Raw genomic sequence first — 17854 nt, 5'->3', positions numbered from 1 at the left:
AAGTCTCCAATGCTAACTAAAATACAGCCATCACTCTTATAAACCAGTAGCTTAACAAACAGTATCCAAGCAGATTCAGCCATTATCTCCTGCTTGTCTTTCTTGCTTGGTGAAAAGATATCTTGTACACGTATATAACCAGGGACAAAAGTTCCATTCCATCTACTGGACTTCACTTAAGGCATGCCCACCACCTTCCTCCCTGATGTAGCATATCATGGAGAATAATCTATAGTCTGAAAAACACACTATGCCTCATTCAGCTTTGAAATATTAGCCAGCAGTGACAAATTGAGCAATGAAGCGGTGAAACATTAGAATCTTCCGCCCCAACTGTACATGGAAACATACTCTTTGCATTTTGTTAGGCTAATTTTTCACTTTCCTCTGTTATCTGAATCTACCATCGAAGGCAATAAGATTTATAGGGGCAACAGTGAAAAATACAATTCTGACAATGAAAATACTTCACCATTTGCATTAACCTCCTCAGTCTGGTGACTTATTTCACTGATTTATTCTTGTTACCGCCACAAGTTTTTACTCTGCTACTGGGAGACCCCCTCAGGTGAAGGGATAAATGAAGGACGCATCTAATCTCTCATGTTCAGAAGTTTCACAACAGATGAATAAAACTGCCTGGTGATGACAACAGTAGAACTTAAAATATTTCTCTTGACTGAAGGAGTTAAGTTTATTGAATATCGTTTGTCATTCTGTGTGATGACATTAGGAAGGGCCAAGTACCCTGTGTTCACCCATAACATGTTTTTCCATTACACAATTCATATATAACGTGACGAGCTGTTGGTCATTTCCAAAAAATTAATATAACATGAGCTGAATGCACATAAAGAAAAACACAAGCACCAAACAGTTCAAACATGACATTTTCTACAACTGCATAATCCTCATTCCCAAAGCACAAGAAATAAATCTCGTTCAGACTAATCCAGCCTCCCTCTCTACTCCATCACTTGTCCCATATCATCCCATGCCAGCTGACTCTCCATGTTTTCATTATACTCGTAGACCTCTACACTGCTACTTTTGCTACCAAATGTTACTCCACCTGTTACTGCTCAACTAACCCTTAAGTTAAACATTAAATAAAAAAAGAACACAGAACACCATGGTTATTGTTTCCTACCATGAATTACATACAGCAGTGTGTACAATGTGCCTTCTTTAATTCATGGTAGGAATTACACAGAGCACACTGTACAAACATCGTATTTAATTCATGGCAGGAAACAATGATTTTATTATTCTATGATTTTGTAAATTTATTTAACCATTAATTTGAAAAGAGATATTTTAGTGAAATAGGTGTAGTAACAACTGGCAGCAACAGCAGCCAGTACGCAGTGTCCTAGCAATCAGCTAAGAATATTCTGTTTAAGTTAGGTGGAATCTTAAATATCAATCTATTCATACGTATCTGCTTATCTTTGCACCCTACAGACTCCTTTAACAAGACAGCAGCTTACTAAAGGTATATTTAACCCTCTAATTCAAAACAGGTGTCCTAAAAACATGGAGAGGTAGCCAGTAAGTAGCTGTATGGAACAATACAGTGGATGGGAGAGGAGTGGGAGAGTCTAGAAAGACTGATGCCTTGTGCACTGGGAATGAGACATGCAATAGTAAAAAAAATGCTTTATTTCAGCTGTCTGAAGCCTGCATTTTGCTTTATACACATTCCAACACCTCATTGAGTTATGTATGAATTGCACAGTTGAAACATGCATTAAGGGTGAACATACAGCATACAGTATCTTCTAGGTGACGGCCTCATACTATGATGAACAAACTTAAGACAAGCACCTGGGGATCCGAATGTCCATTGTGCACACATGCGAGGGTCGAGTAAAGCGAAGGAGGGGGTGTTGAGGAGAGGGATGAGGGTCCAGGACTGCCACCTACCACACCACTGTTGTACAGCGACCGCAGACTCTTGTTCTCTTCCTGTAAGTTCTTCACCTGTTGTGGAATATACGAAGTTATTTTGTGCATAATTTACCCCACATTTGGAAAGTTGCTTACTGCTGAGATGCAACACTTCCAGCCCAAGTTGGACTCTCTTCAAGAATCAATAGGGATGGAAAGTGTTTATATGGTGAGGTGAGCTGACGAGAGAGAGAGAGAGAGAGAGAGAGAATTCTTCCATAACCAGATACAGTTTCATCTACTCTCAACAATTTGGCAAAGCACAGGGCTTTATATGCCAATCAGCAATCTGCATATAGCAAAGGCAGTGTGAATTTTTGGTCTTGTAATTTCTTCAAGTCTCTCAAAAAGTACCTTTAGATATTTGATGACAATAATTACTTGAAGAACTTATTACTAAATGGACAACATCTGCATCTATTGTACAGTACAAAAACTTACTTTAAGAGTTATCCAAAATCTGTCTCTCCAATCAAAACTGTACACAACTATATTTCTGAGTTACTGACAGCTCTTCTTAATCTGACTACAACTAATCACGAATGGACAAACAAACAACCTGAGTGGCTGGATGGCAAGTGAAAACAGAGGTACTACTGATCCAGGATGTTGTAGTCAATTATAACATTTATTATTGATACCTTCAGTAAAAATGCTTTCCAACTGCATGCTACTTGTTGTCTTTTCACATTCCATCCCTCTTGGAGGAAACAAAATGATGATGATAATGATGATGATGATGATGATGACGATGAATGATGGATGGATGGATGGATGGAATGACTGATTGACTGATTGATGGCTGATAACTGACGATGATGATGATGACAATATTCAATGGCCCTGATAACGATGATGACCAACTTACCGTGCTGGAGAGTTCATCAAGGCGTGACCGCATGTGGGCGTTGTTGTTCTGAAGCTCCTCAATACGCACTTGACTGGACTCAAGACGCGCCTTCACCTCCAGGTACGTCTCTAAGCTCACTGCCGAATCCATGCTCACGGATCCACAGTCATTGTTCGGCTCACAATACTGCGAACATGTATTGTAGTAGGTTATAGTCTTCTTGGTTAACCCCTCCAATACAATTACATATTTTTCTACACTGTATTACACTGAGCTTGGAACCCCAGTTAGGTCTTAGTATGCTCTATGATACCAAAGTGCATGATAATGGATTATATTTATACCCAATATTTTGTTCTAATACAAATGCCAATCAAAATACCATTAATACTATGTGTGTGTGTCTGTGAGAGAGAGAGAGAGAGAGAGAGAGAGAGAGAGAGAGAGAGAGAGAGAGACAGACAGACAGACAGACAGTGAGGTGGCCTGGGGAGGGTGTTGAAGTACAGTAGGAAAGTGGTGAAACACAGTGGTGAGCTGTGGTAAGCTGGTGAAGTGAGTTGGTTTGCTGTGGTGAGGTATGATGAGGTTATGAGGTATGGTATAGAAAGGAGGTGGTGAAGCTGGGTGGTAAGATGGTGAGGTGGGATGGTGAGGTGAGGTGGGGTGATAAGGTGGGGTGGTGAGGTGGGGGTAGTGGGGTAAGGGAAGAAGTGAGGTTGCCTGCATGAGGTGGGGTTGGGCAAGAAAGCTGCTGGGCAAGTAATGAGACCAGATGGTAAGAGAAGCAGAGGTGAAGGCAGGTCAAAGCAAGGCAGGTGTGGAGAGGCAGGCAGGCACACACGTAGGCAGAGTGGCATGTGGTGTGGTCAGGGTGTAAAATAAAAACTCAGGCGGGTGGGGCTTATCCTCTAACCCCTGTGGACGCTCAACACCACCACCACTATTATTATTATTATCATTATTATTATTACTATTTTTTTAATGCAAGGAAGAAGGAACCAAAGGCCAGGAAAGCACAAACCGTTCCTTCCGAGAAAAAAAAAAAAAATACAAAAGAGAGCCAAATTCAAGATCCATTCATTTCGAGATGTCTGGACACACTATATTTGAAAGACTGGAGATCATAGGAAGTAGGAAATACAGACAGAGGGAGACAGTTCCAGAGTTGACCTGTTGCATAAATGAAGGACTGGGAGTAACAGTTAACTCTTGCTCTTATTTCCATCACAACCACCATCAAGACTACTATTACCTACACCATCACCACCACTACTGCATTAATCACAAAACCACCACTACTGCATTAATTACAAAACCACCACCATCACTACCACTACTAACACCACTACCTCTATCAACACCACCACCACCACTACCATCACTACCACCACTACTACTATTGACACCACCACCACCACTATCATCACTACCTCTACCTACATCACACAACCACTACTCTCATTTGCACCAACATGGCCACTACTATTTACACCACCACCACCATCAACTACACCACTACCATCATCAATATTAACGCCACTGCCACCACCACCACTCTCACCATCGTACTCTACAATACTGCTACACCATTCTAACAACTACCACTACCACCACCATATGCTCACTACTACCACTTACACCACCAACCCCACTGTCACTGCCACCACAACACTACTACAACTCTAACACCAGAACCACTACTTTCATTCATACCACCTCTACTACGACCACCACTACTTTCACTGATACCACCACCACTACTTTCACTCACTCCACCACTACTACTCTACCACCACCACCACTACTTTCACTCATAACACCACCACTACAACTTTCACTTATACTACTACTACTACTCCTTCCATCACCACTGACATCATTACCAACACAACCACTTATGCCATTCCCATTACTACTATTTTTTTTTCCTGAAAACACCACTACTACCAACACATTTACCACTACAATGATCATCCCAACAATCACCCCAAAATATAAAAATGGTATATTGCAGAACTTCTATCAAAAACCATTCATTCCGATAACTGCTTCTCCTTGCAGCTCATTTCCCCAGATTAGTTTCCCTATACATGCTCCCTACGTGTCAACAAGTGGGTTGGTGGAAGGTTAGTGTCCCTCCTCGTAAAACAAATAACTCAGTCAAATGGCCACCCCTTACGGGATTACGGCGTCTGGCAATAGATAGATAGATAGATAGTTTCCCCCTCAAACTTCAACCTACAGCAGTCCAAGTCCAGCTGTTACGGATTTTCTATGAACCGAGGACACCTGTAACCTGGTGTTTGGATATTTTTTTGTTTTTTCTTCCTCAGTTCATCTTCACAAAATAAATAAATAAAAAAATCATCATAACCACCTCAGCAGCACAATCGCCACCAGCACAAAATCACCACAACCATTCACCATCACCACCACAGCAACCATAACTACAATTCACCACAACCATTCACCATCACCACCACAGCAACCATAACCACAATTCACCACAACCATCCACCATCACCACTATAGCAACCATAACCACAATTCACCACAACCATTCACCATCACCACCACAGCAACCATAACCACAATCCACCACAACCATTCACCATCACAACCACAGCAACCATAACCACAATTCACCACAACCATTCACCATCACCAGCAGAGCAACCATAACCACAATCCACCACAACCATTCACCATCACCACCACAGCAACCATAACCACAATCCACCACAACCATTCACCACCCCACCACAGCAACCATAACCACAATCCACCACAACCATTCACCATCACCACCACAGCAACCATAACCACAATCCACCACAACCATTCACCATCACCACCACAGCTACCACAACCACAGTGACATCATCCTTTCACAACCACGAGGCTGCTGCTATCAAGTAGCTCCACATATCATTTATGCTCTAATTACCACCTGCACAACAATGACATGTTTTATTTATACTGTTACCATTAACCCCTTAACCGCGAGGCGTCACTTTCGTGATGCTTGGGAGCAAGGGATCATACCGCGGGGCGTCGCTTTTGTGATTCTGTGTTATTTTGAATTCACCCGGGCTTCCAAGTGGGGGCTTGTATCATCTATCAGTACTGCCAATGTCCAACACTAGTCAGCACTCCTAATCTCATCTGTACTCCCATCCATTGTTGACAATTTAGCCATTTCTCCCCGTTCTTGACTCCCCTCCCTACCCCCCCTCCATTACCCTATCCTCTCGCCTGCCCGGCCATGCTACGCTAAGTAAATCTTCCCTGGAATTTTTCACTGATTTCATCCATTGAAATAAGCCCTATGTCGTATTCTTATACCAAATAATATATACAAGAAAGAAATAAGGTAAGTGAGAGTGCCATACACCTGGAATTGGCTAATTATCACCTGACAACACCTCACGTGCACTCGTTCGCTAATTATCGCTGTTTTTTTCCCCTTTAAATATGCCGTATAATCTATTTTCGTAATAAATATACATGTAAGGAGGGAAGGGAGAAGCCTAAGTGATATTTACATTCACCTGGAACTACCTAATTTATAATGTATTGTCTAGATTTCCTGCCAATCATATCAGTGCTACACAAAGCTGTTTCAAGATTTAACATTGGTAGCTCTGATTATATATCTCCTAAGTAGGCCTCTAATCTATTTTCGTAATAAATATACATGTAAGGAGGGAAGGGAGAAGCCTAAGTGATATTTACATTCACCTGGAACTACCAAATTTATAATGTATTGTCTAGATTTCCTGCCAATCATATCAGTGCTAGACTTAGCTGTTTCAAGAACCAATATTGGTAACTCTGAATAACCCCTAAACAGGCCTCCAGGCTGGCCCTGCGTTATCAGTTTACTCTCATCTTCCGAAGTGAGGGGACGTATGTTTCTTCTTGCTGACTTCAAGGCCTTTTTTCACCCCCATGCAAATGGCTCTGTGACCTTTACCCCCTACTAAACCTCGTGTGGAAAGAGGTAAAGGGCTGACAATTGATAAGAGAGTGACTACGATCTTTCTATTGAGTAAAACAGTGCAAGTGGAATTGTAAATAATGTGTAAATAATGTGTAAACAGCAAGTGAAAGTAATGAATGTAAATATACGTGAACAATGGAAAATAGTTTTATAAGTTATTTCAAGTGACAGTGCACAACACAGTGTAAATAAAATAGAAATGTAAATAACGTAAATAAAATAGAGAACGTAAATAGAAATGTAAATGAGTAGTATTATAAGAATACGAGTATATACCCTAGGAGTAATGAAAGTGAAAGTTTCACTCTAGCATGTCTGAATGCTATGAGTTATGAGAGTGAAGATGAAAGTGACATTCACTCTCAATGCCAGTATACAGGACGAGAAAGTGAATGCTACGTATTTTACTGAAAGAAATTGAATCCCTACAGTGACAATAAACTAATACTACTGAAGGAAACTTATGGATAAAGACTGTAGATATATATAAGTGTTATATAGTAACAGAAATATAAAGTGTGAGGGGTTTTATGAATAATAAATGACAGAGTAACAAAAGCGAACTAGTGCCAGTGTGCGATGATCAGATGCGCTCGTAATTTCCATTGCTTTCACAGTGTTTTTTTTTTTTGAGTATGGATCCCAAACTACTTGAAAATTGTAGAATAGTGTTTATAGTGTTTGTATCTGGCTGTGGTAATCATATTACGGGTTGTCGGGAAGTGTAAAGTGGAGACTTCGTTACCCTACTTCAGAGGTCTCCACAAGTCCTACGGTAACCGACGAAGGCTCAACAATCATTCCAGGAGAAAGCTGAAGGTATGTGCCATAAGCATATGTAATTTTATTATTCTAGGACTAATAACTGATTTTTGGCAAATATTTTTTGAGAGTCTGTCGGAGCCCAAATAACCCCGCGGCACACACAAGTCATTGGTAAACAAGCCCGCGGTGTAGGGGTTAAATGATTTTATTCAGTCTAGTAGTGGAGAGGTATATGAGGGGGGGGGGGTGAGTTGGAAGCAGGGCAGTGAAATGGCGGGTGACAGGGCGACGTGGAGGCGAATTGTTTGTGGCCATCCCGTACGGGATTGAGGCGTCTGGCAATAGATAGATAGATAGAATCTCACACACGTGAAGAGGTAAAAGAAATAAAAAATCTAGATGCTCAATTATTTTCAAACTCTCTTATTATCTAGATCCTCAATTATTTATTATTATCTAGATCCTCAATTATTTTCAGTCTTTTCTACAATGAATAAAACAATCCAGATGCAGCACAATGAACCAAATAATACTGCCAATCCGAGCCAGCCTATCGCCACCACCACCACTTTATCACATGACCAACACAACACCTGACCCTTCCTTATGATATCTTTATTCTATTTTCTGGCAAACAAACAGACAATAAGATGCAGCTTAAGTTGCAGTGAATGGGTTAATGAAGGCCACAGCATATCTATCCCCTCTAGTATGTCTATGTCAAGAATAAAATCATCGGGAGAGAGAAAGAATTAATACAAAAGCAGCTACATCCTCAGCCTGAACCTGCATGACCACACATATCTTTATAGTTCCCAACCTTTAGGCTTCTCCGTTCTTTGTTTCTGTATCCCACCTCACCCCAATTTTAGGTGAAAACAAGGGGTGGGATGATGATGATGATGAAAATGGCAGGATGATGATGATGATAGGAGTAAGTGATGATAATAATGATAATGATGAGACAGTAGCATGATGATGATGATGATGATGATGATGCAGACAAGAGTAAGAGATGATCATAGTGATAATGATGATGGTGACAGTGGCATGATGATGATGATGATGATGATGATGATGATGATGATGATGATGAGACTGTGGCATGATGATGATGATGATGATGATGATCCTCTCTTAACAACCTCATGAGGATTACAACCAGCTCTCTGACATCACACCACCAAACACTAACACCACAAACACACCTGCCACCAATACCACACATTACACCACAACACAAACTGAATTACTGCACTACTAACACTAGCAAAGTAAACAAAATCAGTCCTTATTCTGCATTAACACCACCACAATTAAAACCATAACAAACACCACTACAACCACATCACCACCACCACCACAGCACTGAACTAACACCATTTCCACCACCACAGCACTGAACTAACACCATTTCCACCACCACAGTAATGAACTAACACTAATTCCACAACTACAGCAATGAATTAACACCATTTCCACCACCACAGCAATGAACTAACATCACTTCCACCACCACAGCACTGAACTAACACCATTTCCACCCCCACAGCAATGAACCAACACCATTTCCACCACCACAGCAATAAACTAATACCATTTCCACCACCACAGCAATAAACTAACACCATTTCCACCACAATACCATCAACACAGCAATGAACTAACACCATTTCCACCACCACAGCAATGAACTAACACCATTTATACCACCAAAGCACACCATCACCACCAAAGCACACCATCACCACCAAAGCACTGAACTAACACCATTTCCACCACAATTACACCACACCACCAGCACCACCACCACCATAGCATTGAACTAACATTATTTCCACCACAATAGCATCACAATACCACCACCACAGCAATGAACTAACACCATTACCACAACCAACACCGCAATACTGAACATGCATCATCACCATCATAACACAGAATGGAGGCATCATTAACATCACAACAATGGACAAGCACCATTCCTAGGACATATTACACAGCACTGACTAGCACCACTTGCCATCACAAACACCCCCTGATCTAACACCATTGCCATCACAACACCATAATAGTGAGATAACACCATACACTATCACTAACAGCAAAACACTGTATAACACAACATTCTAACATATAATACTGCTAATCTGCCTTAACACTATAACCACCATAACTAACACCACAACACTGAAAACAACACTACTAACACAACACCAGACACTGTACTAACACAACTAACACCATGACACTGTATTGACAACTACCACAACACTGTACTAACACAATAAACATCACAACTCTGTATAAGAAAACTAACACAACACTGTAAGAACATAACATCACAACACTACTAACACCACAATAATATTAACACCACAACGATACTATTTATCTATCTATAGCCAGATGCCATAATCCCGTAAGGGGTGGCCATTTGACTTTGAGTTATTTGTTTTACGTGGAGGGGCACTAACTCTCCACCAACCCATTTGTTGACACATAGGAAGCACATATGGTTTGGTTATATGGTTGCCACCCAGCATTGTAAATGGTTTCTTGGCTTACTGGAAAACCATTTGGCTTGTCACTCAATGTAAAGCCACCTATAAAGGAAAGAAAGGCAATAAGAAGTGACAGGAAAGATGGGAGAAATAGGAAGAAAGGAGGGAAGGCACAGAAAAAGAATGATAAAGGCTAAGGAAGATGTAGGTAGCACTACATCAAGTGAGTGGATGATGGTCGCCACCACCTACCACTAGGCAACATCACAATAATACTAACACAACTAACACCATTGCCACCACAAGCAACATTCCACCAGTGCTACACCTACCACCACCACCACCACTTATATCACAAGCATGACTACACCTGCTTCTGGCAACACTCCACTTCCCTAACTCCCTCCCCCCAACCACTTACCCCCCCACCACCACCTGCCACTTACCCCTGCCCCCCCACCACCACCTGCCACTTACCCCTGCCCCACCTCCACCACCTGCCACATACCCCTGCCCCACCACCACCACCTGCCACTTACCCATGCCCTATCACCACCACCATCTACCACTTACCCCTCCCCTACCACCACCACCACCATCTACCACTTACCCCTGCCCTACCACCATCACCACCATCTACCACTTACCCCTGCCCTACCACCACCACCACCATCTACCACTTCCCCCAGCCCTACCACCATCACTACCATCTACCACTTACCCCTGCCCTACCACCACCACAACCACCTACCACTTACCCCTGCCCTACCACCACCACCACCACCACCACCACCATCTACCACTTACCCCAGCCCTACCACCATCACCACCATCTACCACTTACCCCTGCCCTACCACCACCACCTGTCACTTACCCCTGCCCCACCACCACCACCTGCCACATACCCATGCCCTACCACCACCACCATCTACCACTTACCCCTGTCCCACCACCACCACCACCACCATCTACCACTTACCCCTGCCCTACCACCACCACCACCATCTACCACTTACCCCTGCCCTACCACCACCGCCACCATCTACCACTTACCCCTGTCCCACCACCACCACCACCATCTACCACTTACCCCTGCCCTACCACCATCACCACCTACCACTTACCCCTGCCCTACCACCACCACCACCACCATCTACCACTTACCCCAGCCCTACCACCATCACCACCTACCACTTACCCCTGCCCTACCACCACCACCTGCCACTTACCCCTGCCCTACCACCACCACCTACCACCTACCCCTGTCCCACCACCACCACCTACCACTTACCCCTGTCCCACCACCACCACCTACCACTTACCCCTGTCCCACCAACACCACCACCTACCAAATACCTACCACTTACCCCTGTCCCACCAACACCACCACCTACCACCTACCTACCACTTACCCCTGTCCCACCAACACCACCACCTACCACTTACCCCTGTCCTACCACCACCACCATCTACAACTTACCCCTGTCCTACCACCACCACCTACCACTTACCCCTGTACCACCACCACCACCACCACCTACCACTTACCCCTGTCCCACCACCACCACCACCACCTACCCCTGCCCTACCACCACCATCTACCACTTACCCCTGCCCTACCATCACCACCACCACCACTACCTACCACTTACCCCTGCCCTACCACCACCACCACCACCACCACTTACCACTTACCCCTGCCCTACCACTACCACCACCACCACTTACCCCTGCCCTACCACCACCACCACTACCTACCACTTACCCCTGCCCTACCACCACCACCACTACCTACCACTTACCCCTGCCCTACCACCACCACCACTACCTACCACTTACCCCTGCCCTACCACCACCACCACCATCTACCACTTACCCCTGTCCTACCACCACCACCACCAGTGCTCTCCACAATACACTTACCATCTACTAATATAGTGATCCCTTGGTTATCATAAATCATTGGTAGTGTGCCTTGTGTGTAAAAAAAAAAAAAAAAAAGCACAATAATGAAAACACAGAACCCATGGGATATATTCTAACTGGTAGCGGGCACCTCACTTGTAAACCCAAATTTTTCCTTTTACACCAATTTATGCCCACTAAATACATACATACATACATACTGTTATGGAAAGTATCAGAAACACACATAGGCATGGTTAGGTTAATAGAAAATAATGAAAAAGGCACAACAAGGAACAAACATGTATCATACTCAGACCAAAGATGGGACTGAGGTAAGGGGTTTTGAGGCTCGGGGATGGATAGCTAGTGGTCAAGTAGGGCCTCATCTTTGAATCACTTAGCGCCATAAAAAAACACAGATTTTGCACCATCACTGTTGGCAGAAACCAGCTCAGGTGCACAATAATGATGTGTTTATGCAGAAAAATGCATGACAATGGAAGGAGTGCAGATTTTCATCTAGCAGTGATAATTAAAATCACAATAACCAAAGGACCACTGTACATGACTTTTATTCTACATATGTACTGTATCTGTGGTAGGTGGGGAAGCTCACCATCCACTCACTCAATGTAGTGCCACTCTCGGGTGTCTGTCCTTTCCTCTCATCCCTCCTTTCCTTCCTTCCTCTTCTGTCTTTCTTTACTTCATTCTTTCCTTGTCCTTCTGCCCACAGGTGACTTTACACTCTCACCTTGTCTTTCCTTCCTTCATTCTTCCCTGTTCCTTCTGCCTATGGGTGACTCTACACTGAGTGCCAAGCTGAATGGTTTCCTGTACACTAGGGAACCATTTACTATGCCAGGTGGTAACCATATAACCAAATTATGGTGCCTGGTGGTTTGGTGGGTAAATGTGTTGCTCAAATCGGATTGAGCCGGTGAAGGTTTATATCCATGGGGTGGTTGGGGTGTATTGCTCACGTAATGCCACTCAGAGATGAGTGAGGCTGGCCACTCTCATCTTATGTCAGAACCAACTTGCCTAGCCCCGGGCTACTACGCTCCTTGTGGGGCAACGTAGGATTGGATGATGGATGGATAGATGGATGTACTGTATCATTAATAAAGTCTCCAATATGCTTACACGTGTTGGCCCTGGTCACCTAGTGGCAGCTCTCCATGCTGCTTGATCTCTGGCAGCCTCTCTGTTCAACCCACTAACCCAGCTGATTACATTTTTAGGAGAGATTTTATCAAACCAAAGGATTAAAATGTAGCTTTCATCAACCCCTTCACTAGTAGAAAAGGGCAGTCACCCAAGAGCAGCACTGCATCGATTGTAATTAGACTAGGCAAAAAATACACCCTCAGTGTAATACAAGTATATGCACCGACTTATCAAAGCTCAGACGAAGAAACAGAAACATTCTATGACGACACCCCCCAGATTATGGAAAAAAAATGACCAGATATACTATACTCATGGGAAGCTTCAGCGCAAACGTTGGCAAATTGAAAAACTGAGAAGCGTGTATGGGAAAATTTGGAGTGGGAGAATGGAATGACCGAGGGCATATCGTGGTAAATTTTCCTGAAATGTATAACATGAGAATAATGAACACATTCATTCACATGAGCACAGGGAGAACATCGTTTCATTTTGTTTCGTTTTTTAAGGCTCCAACATGCTTGCATGCGTCGGCCTTGGTCACCTAATGGCGGCTCTCCACGCTGCACGATCCATTGCAGCCTCCCTGTTCAGTCCCTTAACCCTGAGGTCACACTTAATGACCTTGTCCCATGTCTTTCTCGGTCTACCCCTCGTAACCCCACCCCCAATATTAACACTTCTCACATTCCTCACCCAATTATCATCCCCCATCCTCTTCACATGTCCAAACCATCTCAATCTACCTCTCCTCATCACAACACCAATACACTCCAGTCCCATCCTACCTCTCAACTCTTCATATTAAAGTCCAGATGAAAGAAATGAGTCAGAAAAAAAAATCTTTTAGCCTCAGTCAGAAATAGAAGAGAATCAGATGTTGGGCATGCCACTGCATCATCACACGTATGGTACTTACCACCATCTCATCCAAGTGGTGCTGGCGTCGTTGCTCTTCCAGTATCTGCTTCTGGCGGGCCAACTTCTGCATTTGTTCCACATAGGTGTAGTCATCCTCAGAGGCCACAGAGTCATACAGAGGTTCCCCGTCATCAGTCACTTCCCTTGTGTTATGGTGTATGGTGGTTGGGTCGTGGAAGTGGGGGTGGTGGAGGGATGTGCTTGTGTGGTTCATGGCGTAGGAGTTAAGCGAGGATGGCCCTGATGCAGAGGTGTCGTTGGCTGTGGTTGCTATGCTGTCGCTGGTGGTGGTGATGGTGGAATCTGTTGTGGTGGTGGTGATGGTGGACGAGAGTGAGGTGAGCGAGTGCACCTGAAGTCTAGAGTCCTTGTTTACCAAGTGTGGAGAAGAAGGAGTATTACAGGTGGAAGATGGGGGTAAAGTAGCAGAGTTAGGTGGGGTTATAAGCCTGGAATTGTTGCTGTTCATGTTGTTGTTGTGGTGGTGGCTGTTTATCTTAGGGGAGTTAGGCAGTGTCACTGTTAAGTCACCCAGGTCTAGAGAGGGAAGAGGGGGGGGGGAGAAAAGAAAAAATTTTGGTTAATGTCACATTGTTTTACAAACATGCTGAAAATAACAGACATAAAGTAATCAACGGGCCACAAGACATATGAGGATGACCAACAAATCGAAGCACAAGAGATCCCAGACACCACCACCGGTTTAGAGAGTACTAAAAATACACACGACTTGCTTTACAATTGTGTTCTTTTACCCACAAATACCTACAAAGGATTAATTTCTTATCATTCAGTGCAACCTTTTTAAAGGGGAAGAGATGAGAATACTTTAACATTCAAACAAAACCAGACACACTGAGGTATTCCTAAAACAGTGGAATTTTTTACTGTCAAATTTTATCATTCTACTGCACCACCAAATTATTAAATACAAATGAGGCTAAAACCTTTAAATGTTAAATTTCCTAACTTATTCTCATCTCTTATGGTCAATGAAACATACATGCACATAACAGGCAAGGGGTTATTCTGTAAATGCACTACAGTACTTCAGTTTGTTATGTTCAGCATAAAACTGAGGGCAGACAGTGGATGTTAGTAATAATTAGGTTACTACTGTCTACAGTGCTGGTCTGCTGTGCACGGTATTTATTACTAACTGATTCAAGTAAATCATTTCCCATTATTGTAACTTGCAGTCTTCTTTTGATGGCTTTCTCTTGTATTCAACTATTTTACTTTCTTCTACATTATCTATGTAGCCTCTTGGTAAGTTCTCCAGATCCCCCCAAATGGAGGCATGTTGAATGTTTGCAGCCACATTACGGGCACAAGTGACACACGGCTCCAATATGGGGTTGTTGCATGGCTGTGATGGCCAGCTGTCCAGAGCATTGGGTGGGGGGGACCTCACTGCTGGGGTTGGGAATGGGTTCTTAAATGATGCCTGACGACCCAGTGAGGACGCTTTACGTGTTACTGGCCTGGGGTGTGAAGTGGGTGGCTTGGGTGGCTTCCCTGATGGGCTCTTTACTCCCTGTGGGGGCTTCCTTTTATTTTGCAGGTCTCTAAACCCCTGTGCAGAAGCCTCCATAGACTTCTGATTATCAGATCCCCAATGAGGGCCCACCCCACTTCGAGTTGTTTGGTCCGGCCTGATGTAGCTCCTGGCCACCTGATTCCTGCGTGGGAGTTCTGGAGTGCTGGGCTGTGAGCGCGAAAACACCTTAGTGAGGCTGTGTCGGTGCTGGGCGGCATACCTGAGCGGCATTGTCAGAGTGCGCACCAACAAGGACCGAGCACCTGGCTTGGGTGTGGTAGTAGTGGGAGGCAGAGTTGCAGCCTGCTTGAGTTTCTGGTGCATATTCTCCTCCTGTATCTGCTTGGGACTCATCAGCTTCTCCCTGATAGACTTTGAAAGCTGAGCAGCAAACTGGGCAGTCGCTGGATCATACACTTCATCGTAATCTGCAAACTGATCACCTTCGTCTGACAAATCACTATTGCTGCTAAATCCACTTGAATATTTACGCCCAAGTGGCTTAATGGGTTCAAAACGTGAAGGTTCATGCTTAATGTCATGCTGAACCTTAGAGTAATGCCCTGGGAGTGAGTATGTTCCCCATCGATTACGAATCCGTTCCCTAGCACAGCCATCCCCGGTATGTTTGTCAGATTCATCGTCGTCATTGTTGTCATAGTCACCGTCACTACTATCCACATCGGCCTCCATCCCATCCACACCTCCTCCATCAAGCGAATCCCGGTCATAACTCCCACTCCTCACATCCTCCAACGAACAGTTCACCTCATCATAAGAGCGATACAGTGGATTATTCTGAGTGATGGACGTGGGGGAGGTATTGTATCCCAAGCTGTTAGTGGTAAGGGCAGGCATGGAGGGGAAAGGGACAGATGCAGACAACATGGAGGCATCAGAGGGGACAGCAGAGGAAGAAGACAGGGGACAGGACACTGGAGGAGAGGAAGAGGGACAGACAGAGAAGGGGTCATGTGCTCTGTCAGTCCTCAGCACACCTGTGGTTACTGCTAGTGGGAGAGAAAAAGAATACAACACATGAGGAAGGTTCCTTGAAGGTTGCACTGGAAACTTCAAGCAAGAATATTAAAGAAGAACATGACATCTATGCAATTCAACTAAATATACTATTAATCAAACTGCAATCAATAGTAATAACTATCACTACAAACAATTTTCAAACATCAAAATGCATTTCTATTCACACAAACACACACACGCACATACAAAACACACATCAAGTCTGAAATATACTTGGTTTGTTTTTTAATATTTCCTTTTTTGGTCCTACTAACCAGAAGAATGGTGCATCAGTGATGCATTGAACATAAATTTATCAATTTTGTTATAGTATTGTAATTTTTAAAGCAGCAAACTAGTTATGGACACTCTTCAAAAATCACTCAAAAGAACATTAATTGTCCACACAGCAATTTCTTAACCTATCTGAACCATCTAAATACAAGATATTAAACACAGCCCTTTCAACTATCTGCAGAAAGTTTTACTGTATCTCACACTAATTAAATTGGTAAATTTCCAATACAACTTTAATGCATTAAAAAATGAGGTCATTATTGTATATGATACAACTTTTAATACAATATATTTACCTAAATGAGCAGAAATGTACCATAAGCATGTGTACTGTGTAGAAAATTGAGACTAGAAATATGTACAGTAGGGACAAAAGTTTAATTCTTCCACTATGAAGTTGGTGCAGGAGAGCGACACCTTCATGCATGGCACCAATATAAACAGGCCTGGCTTCAAAACAACCATCAATGCCCTCTCTGTCCCCTGAGAGGAGGAGGGTGAACTGCAGCGACGTAATGTCAGCCTGCAATCCACTGACATCACATTTAGACGAGCCTGGGGCCACAACAACAACTGAGGGTTATCTCATAAGCTGTAGTCATCTGGTAGTAGCTAAATACATTACAAAGGCTGGTAAGTAATGAACAGGATGGCTTTTGGAGCAGTAGCGGATGTGTGGATCAAACAACTGAGAAAGACTGTAAAGTATTTATAGCATTTATGGATCTGAGAAAAGCACATGACAAGACAAACAGAGAAGGTTTCTGGACGCTTCTGTATATGTATGGTGCAGAGAGAATGCTGCTGAATGCTGTTAAGAATTTTTATGATGGTAGTGAAGCTTGTATACTAGTAGGTGGTTGTCTAAGCAAAAGGTTTAACATCAATGTTGGAGTAAGACAATGATGGGTAATGTTCCCAT

The 17854-nt window shown here is 43.4% G+C and overlaps 1 protein-coding gene across 1 annotated transcript in view; it reads right to left on the bottom strand.

Annotated features, from left to right (window-relative positions):
• LOC145406035 (uncharacterized) overlaps positions 1-17854 on the bottom strand; it is a 168897-nt gene that overhangs the window by 119242 nt on the left and 31801 nt on the right. The window contains exons 9-12 of the mRNA XM_080277222.1: positions 15273-16625; positions 14074-14315; positions 2819-2986; positions 1828-1983 (exon numbers count right to left, since the gene is read on the bottom strand). Coding sequence (XP_080133348.1) covers positions 1828-1983; positions 2819-2986; positions 14074-14315; positions 15273-16625 — 1919 coding nt within the window. The remainder of the gene's footprint in view (positions 1-1827; positions 1984-2818; positions 2987-14073; positions 14316-15272; positions 16626-17854) is intronic.

The sequence above is a fragment of the Coenobita brevimanus genome, chromosome 69 (genome assembly GCF_032717465.1).
Source record: "Coenobita brevimanus isolate Jiangsu-jjx chromosome 69, ASM3271746v2, whole genome shotgun sequence".
Classification (NCBI taxonomy): Eukaryota; Metazoa; Arthropoda; class Malacostraca; order Decapoda; family Coenobitidae; genus Coenobita; species Coenobita brevimanus.
The sequence above is the reverse complement of the archived record's forward strand: the minus strand, read 5'-3'. Positions and strand labels throughout refer to the sequence as shown.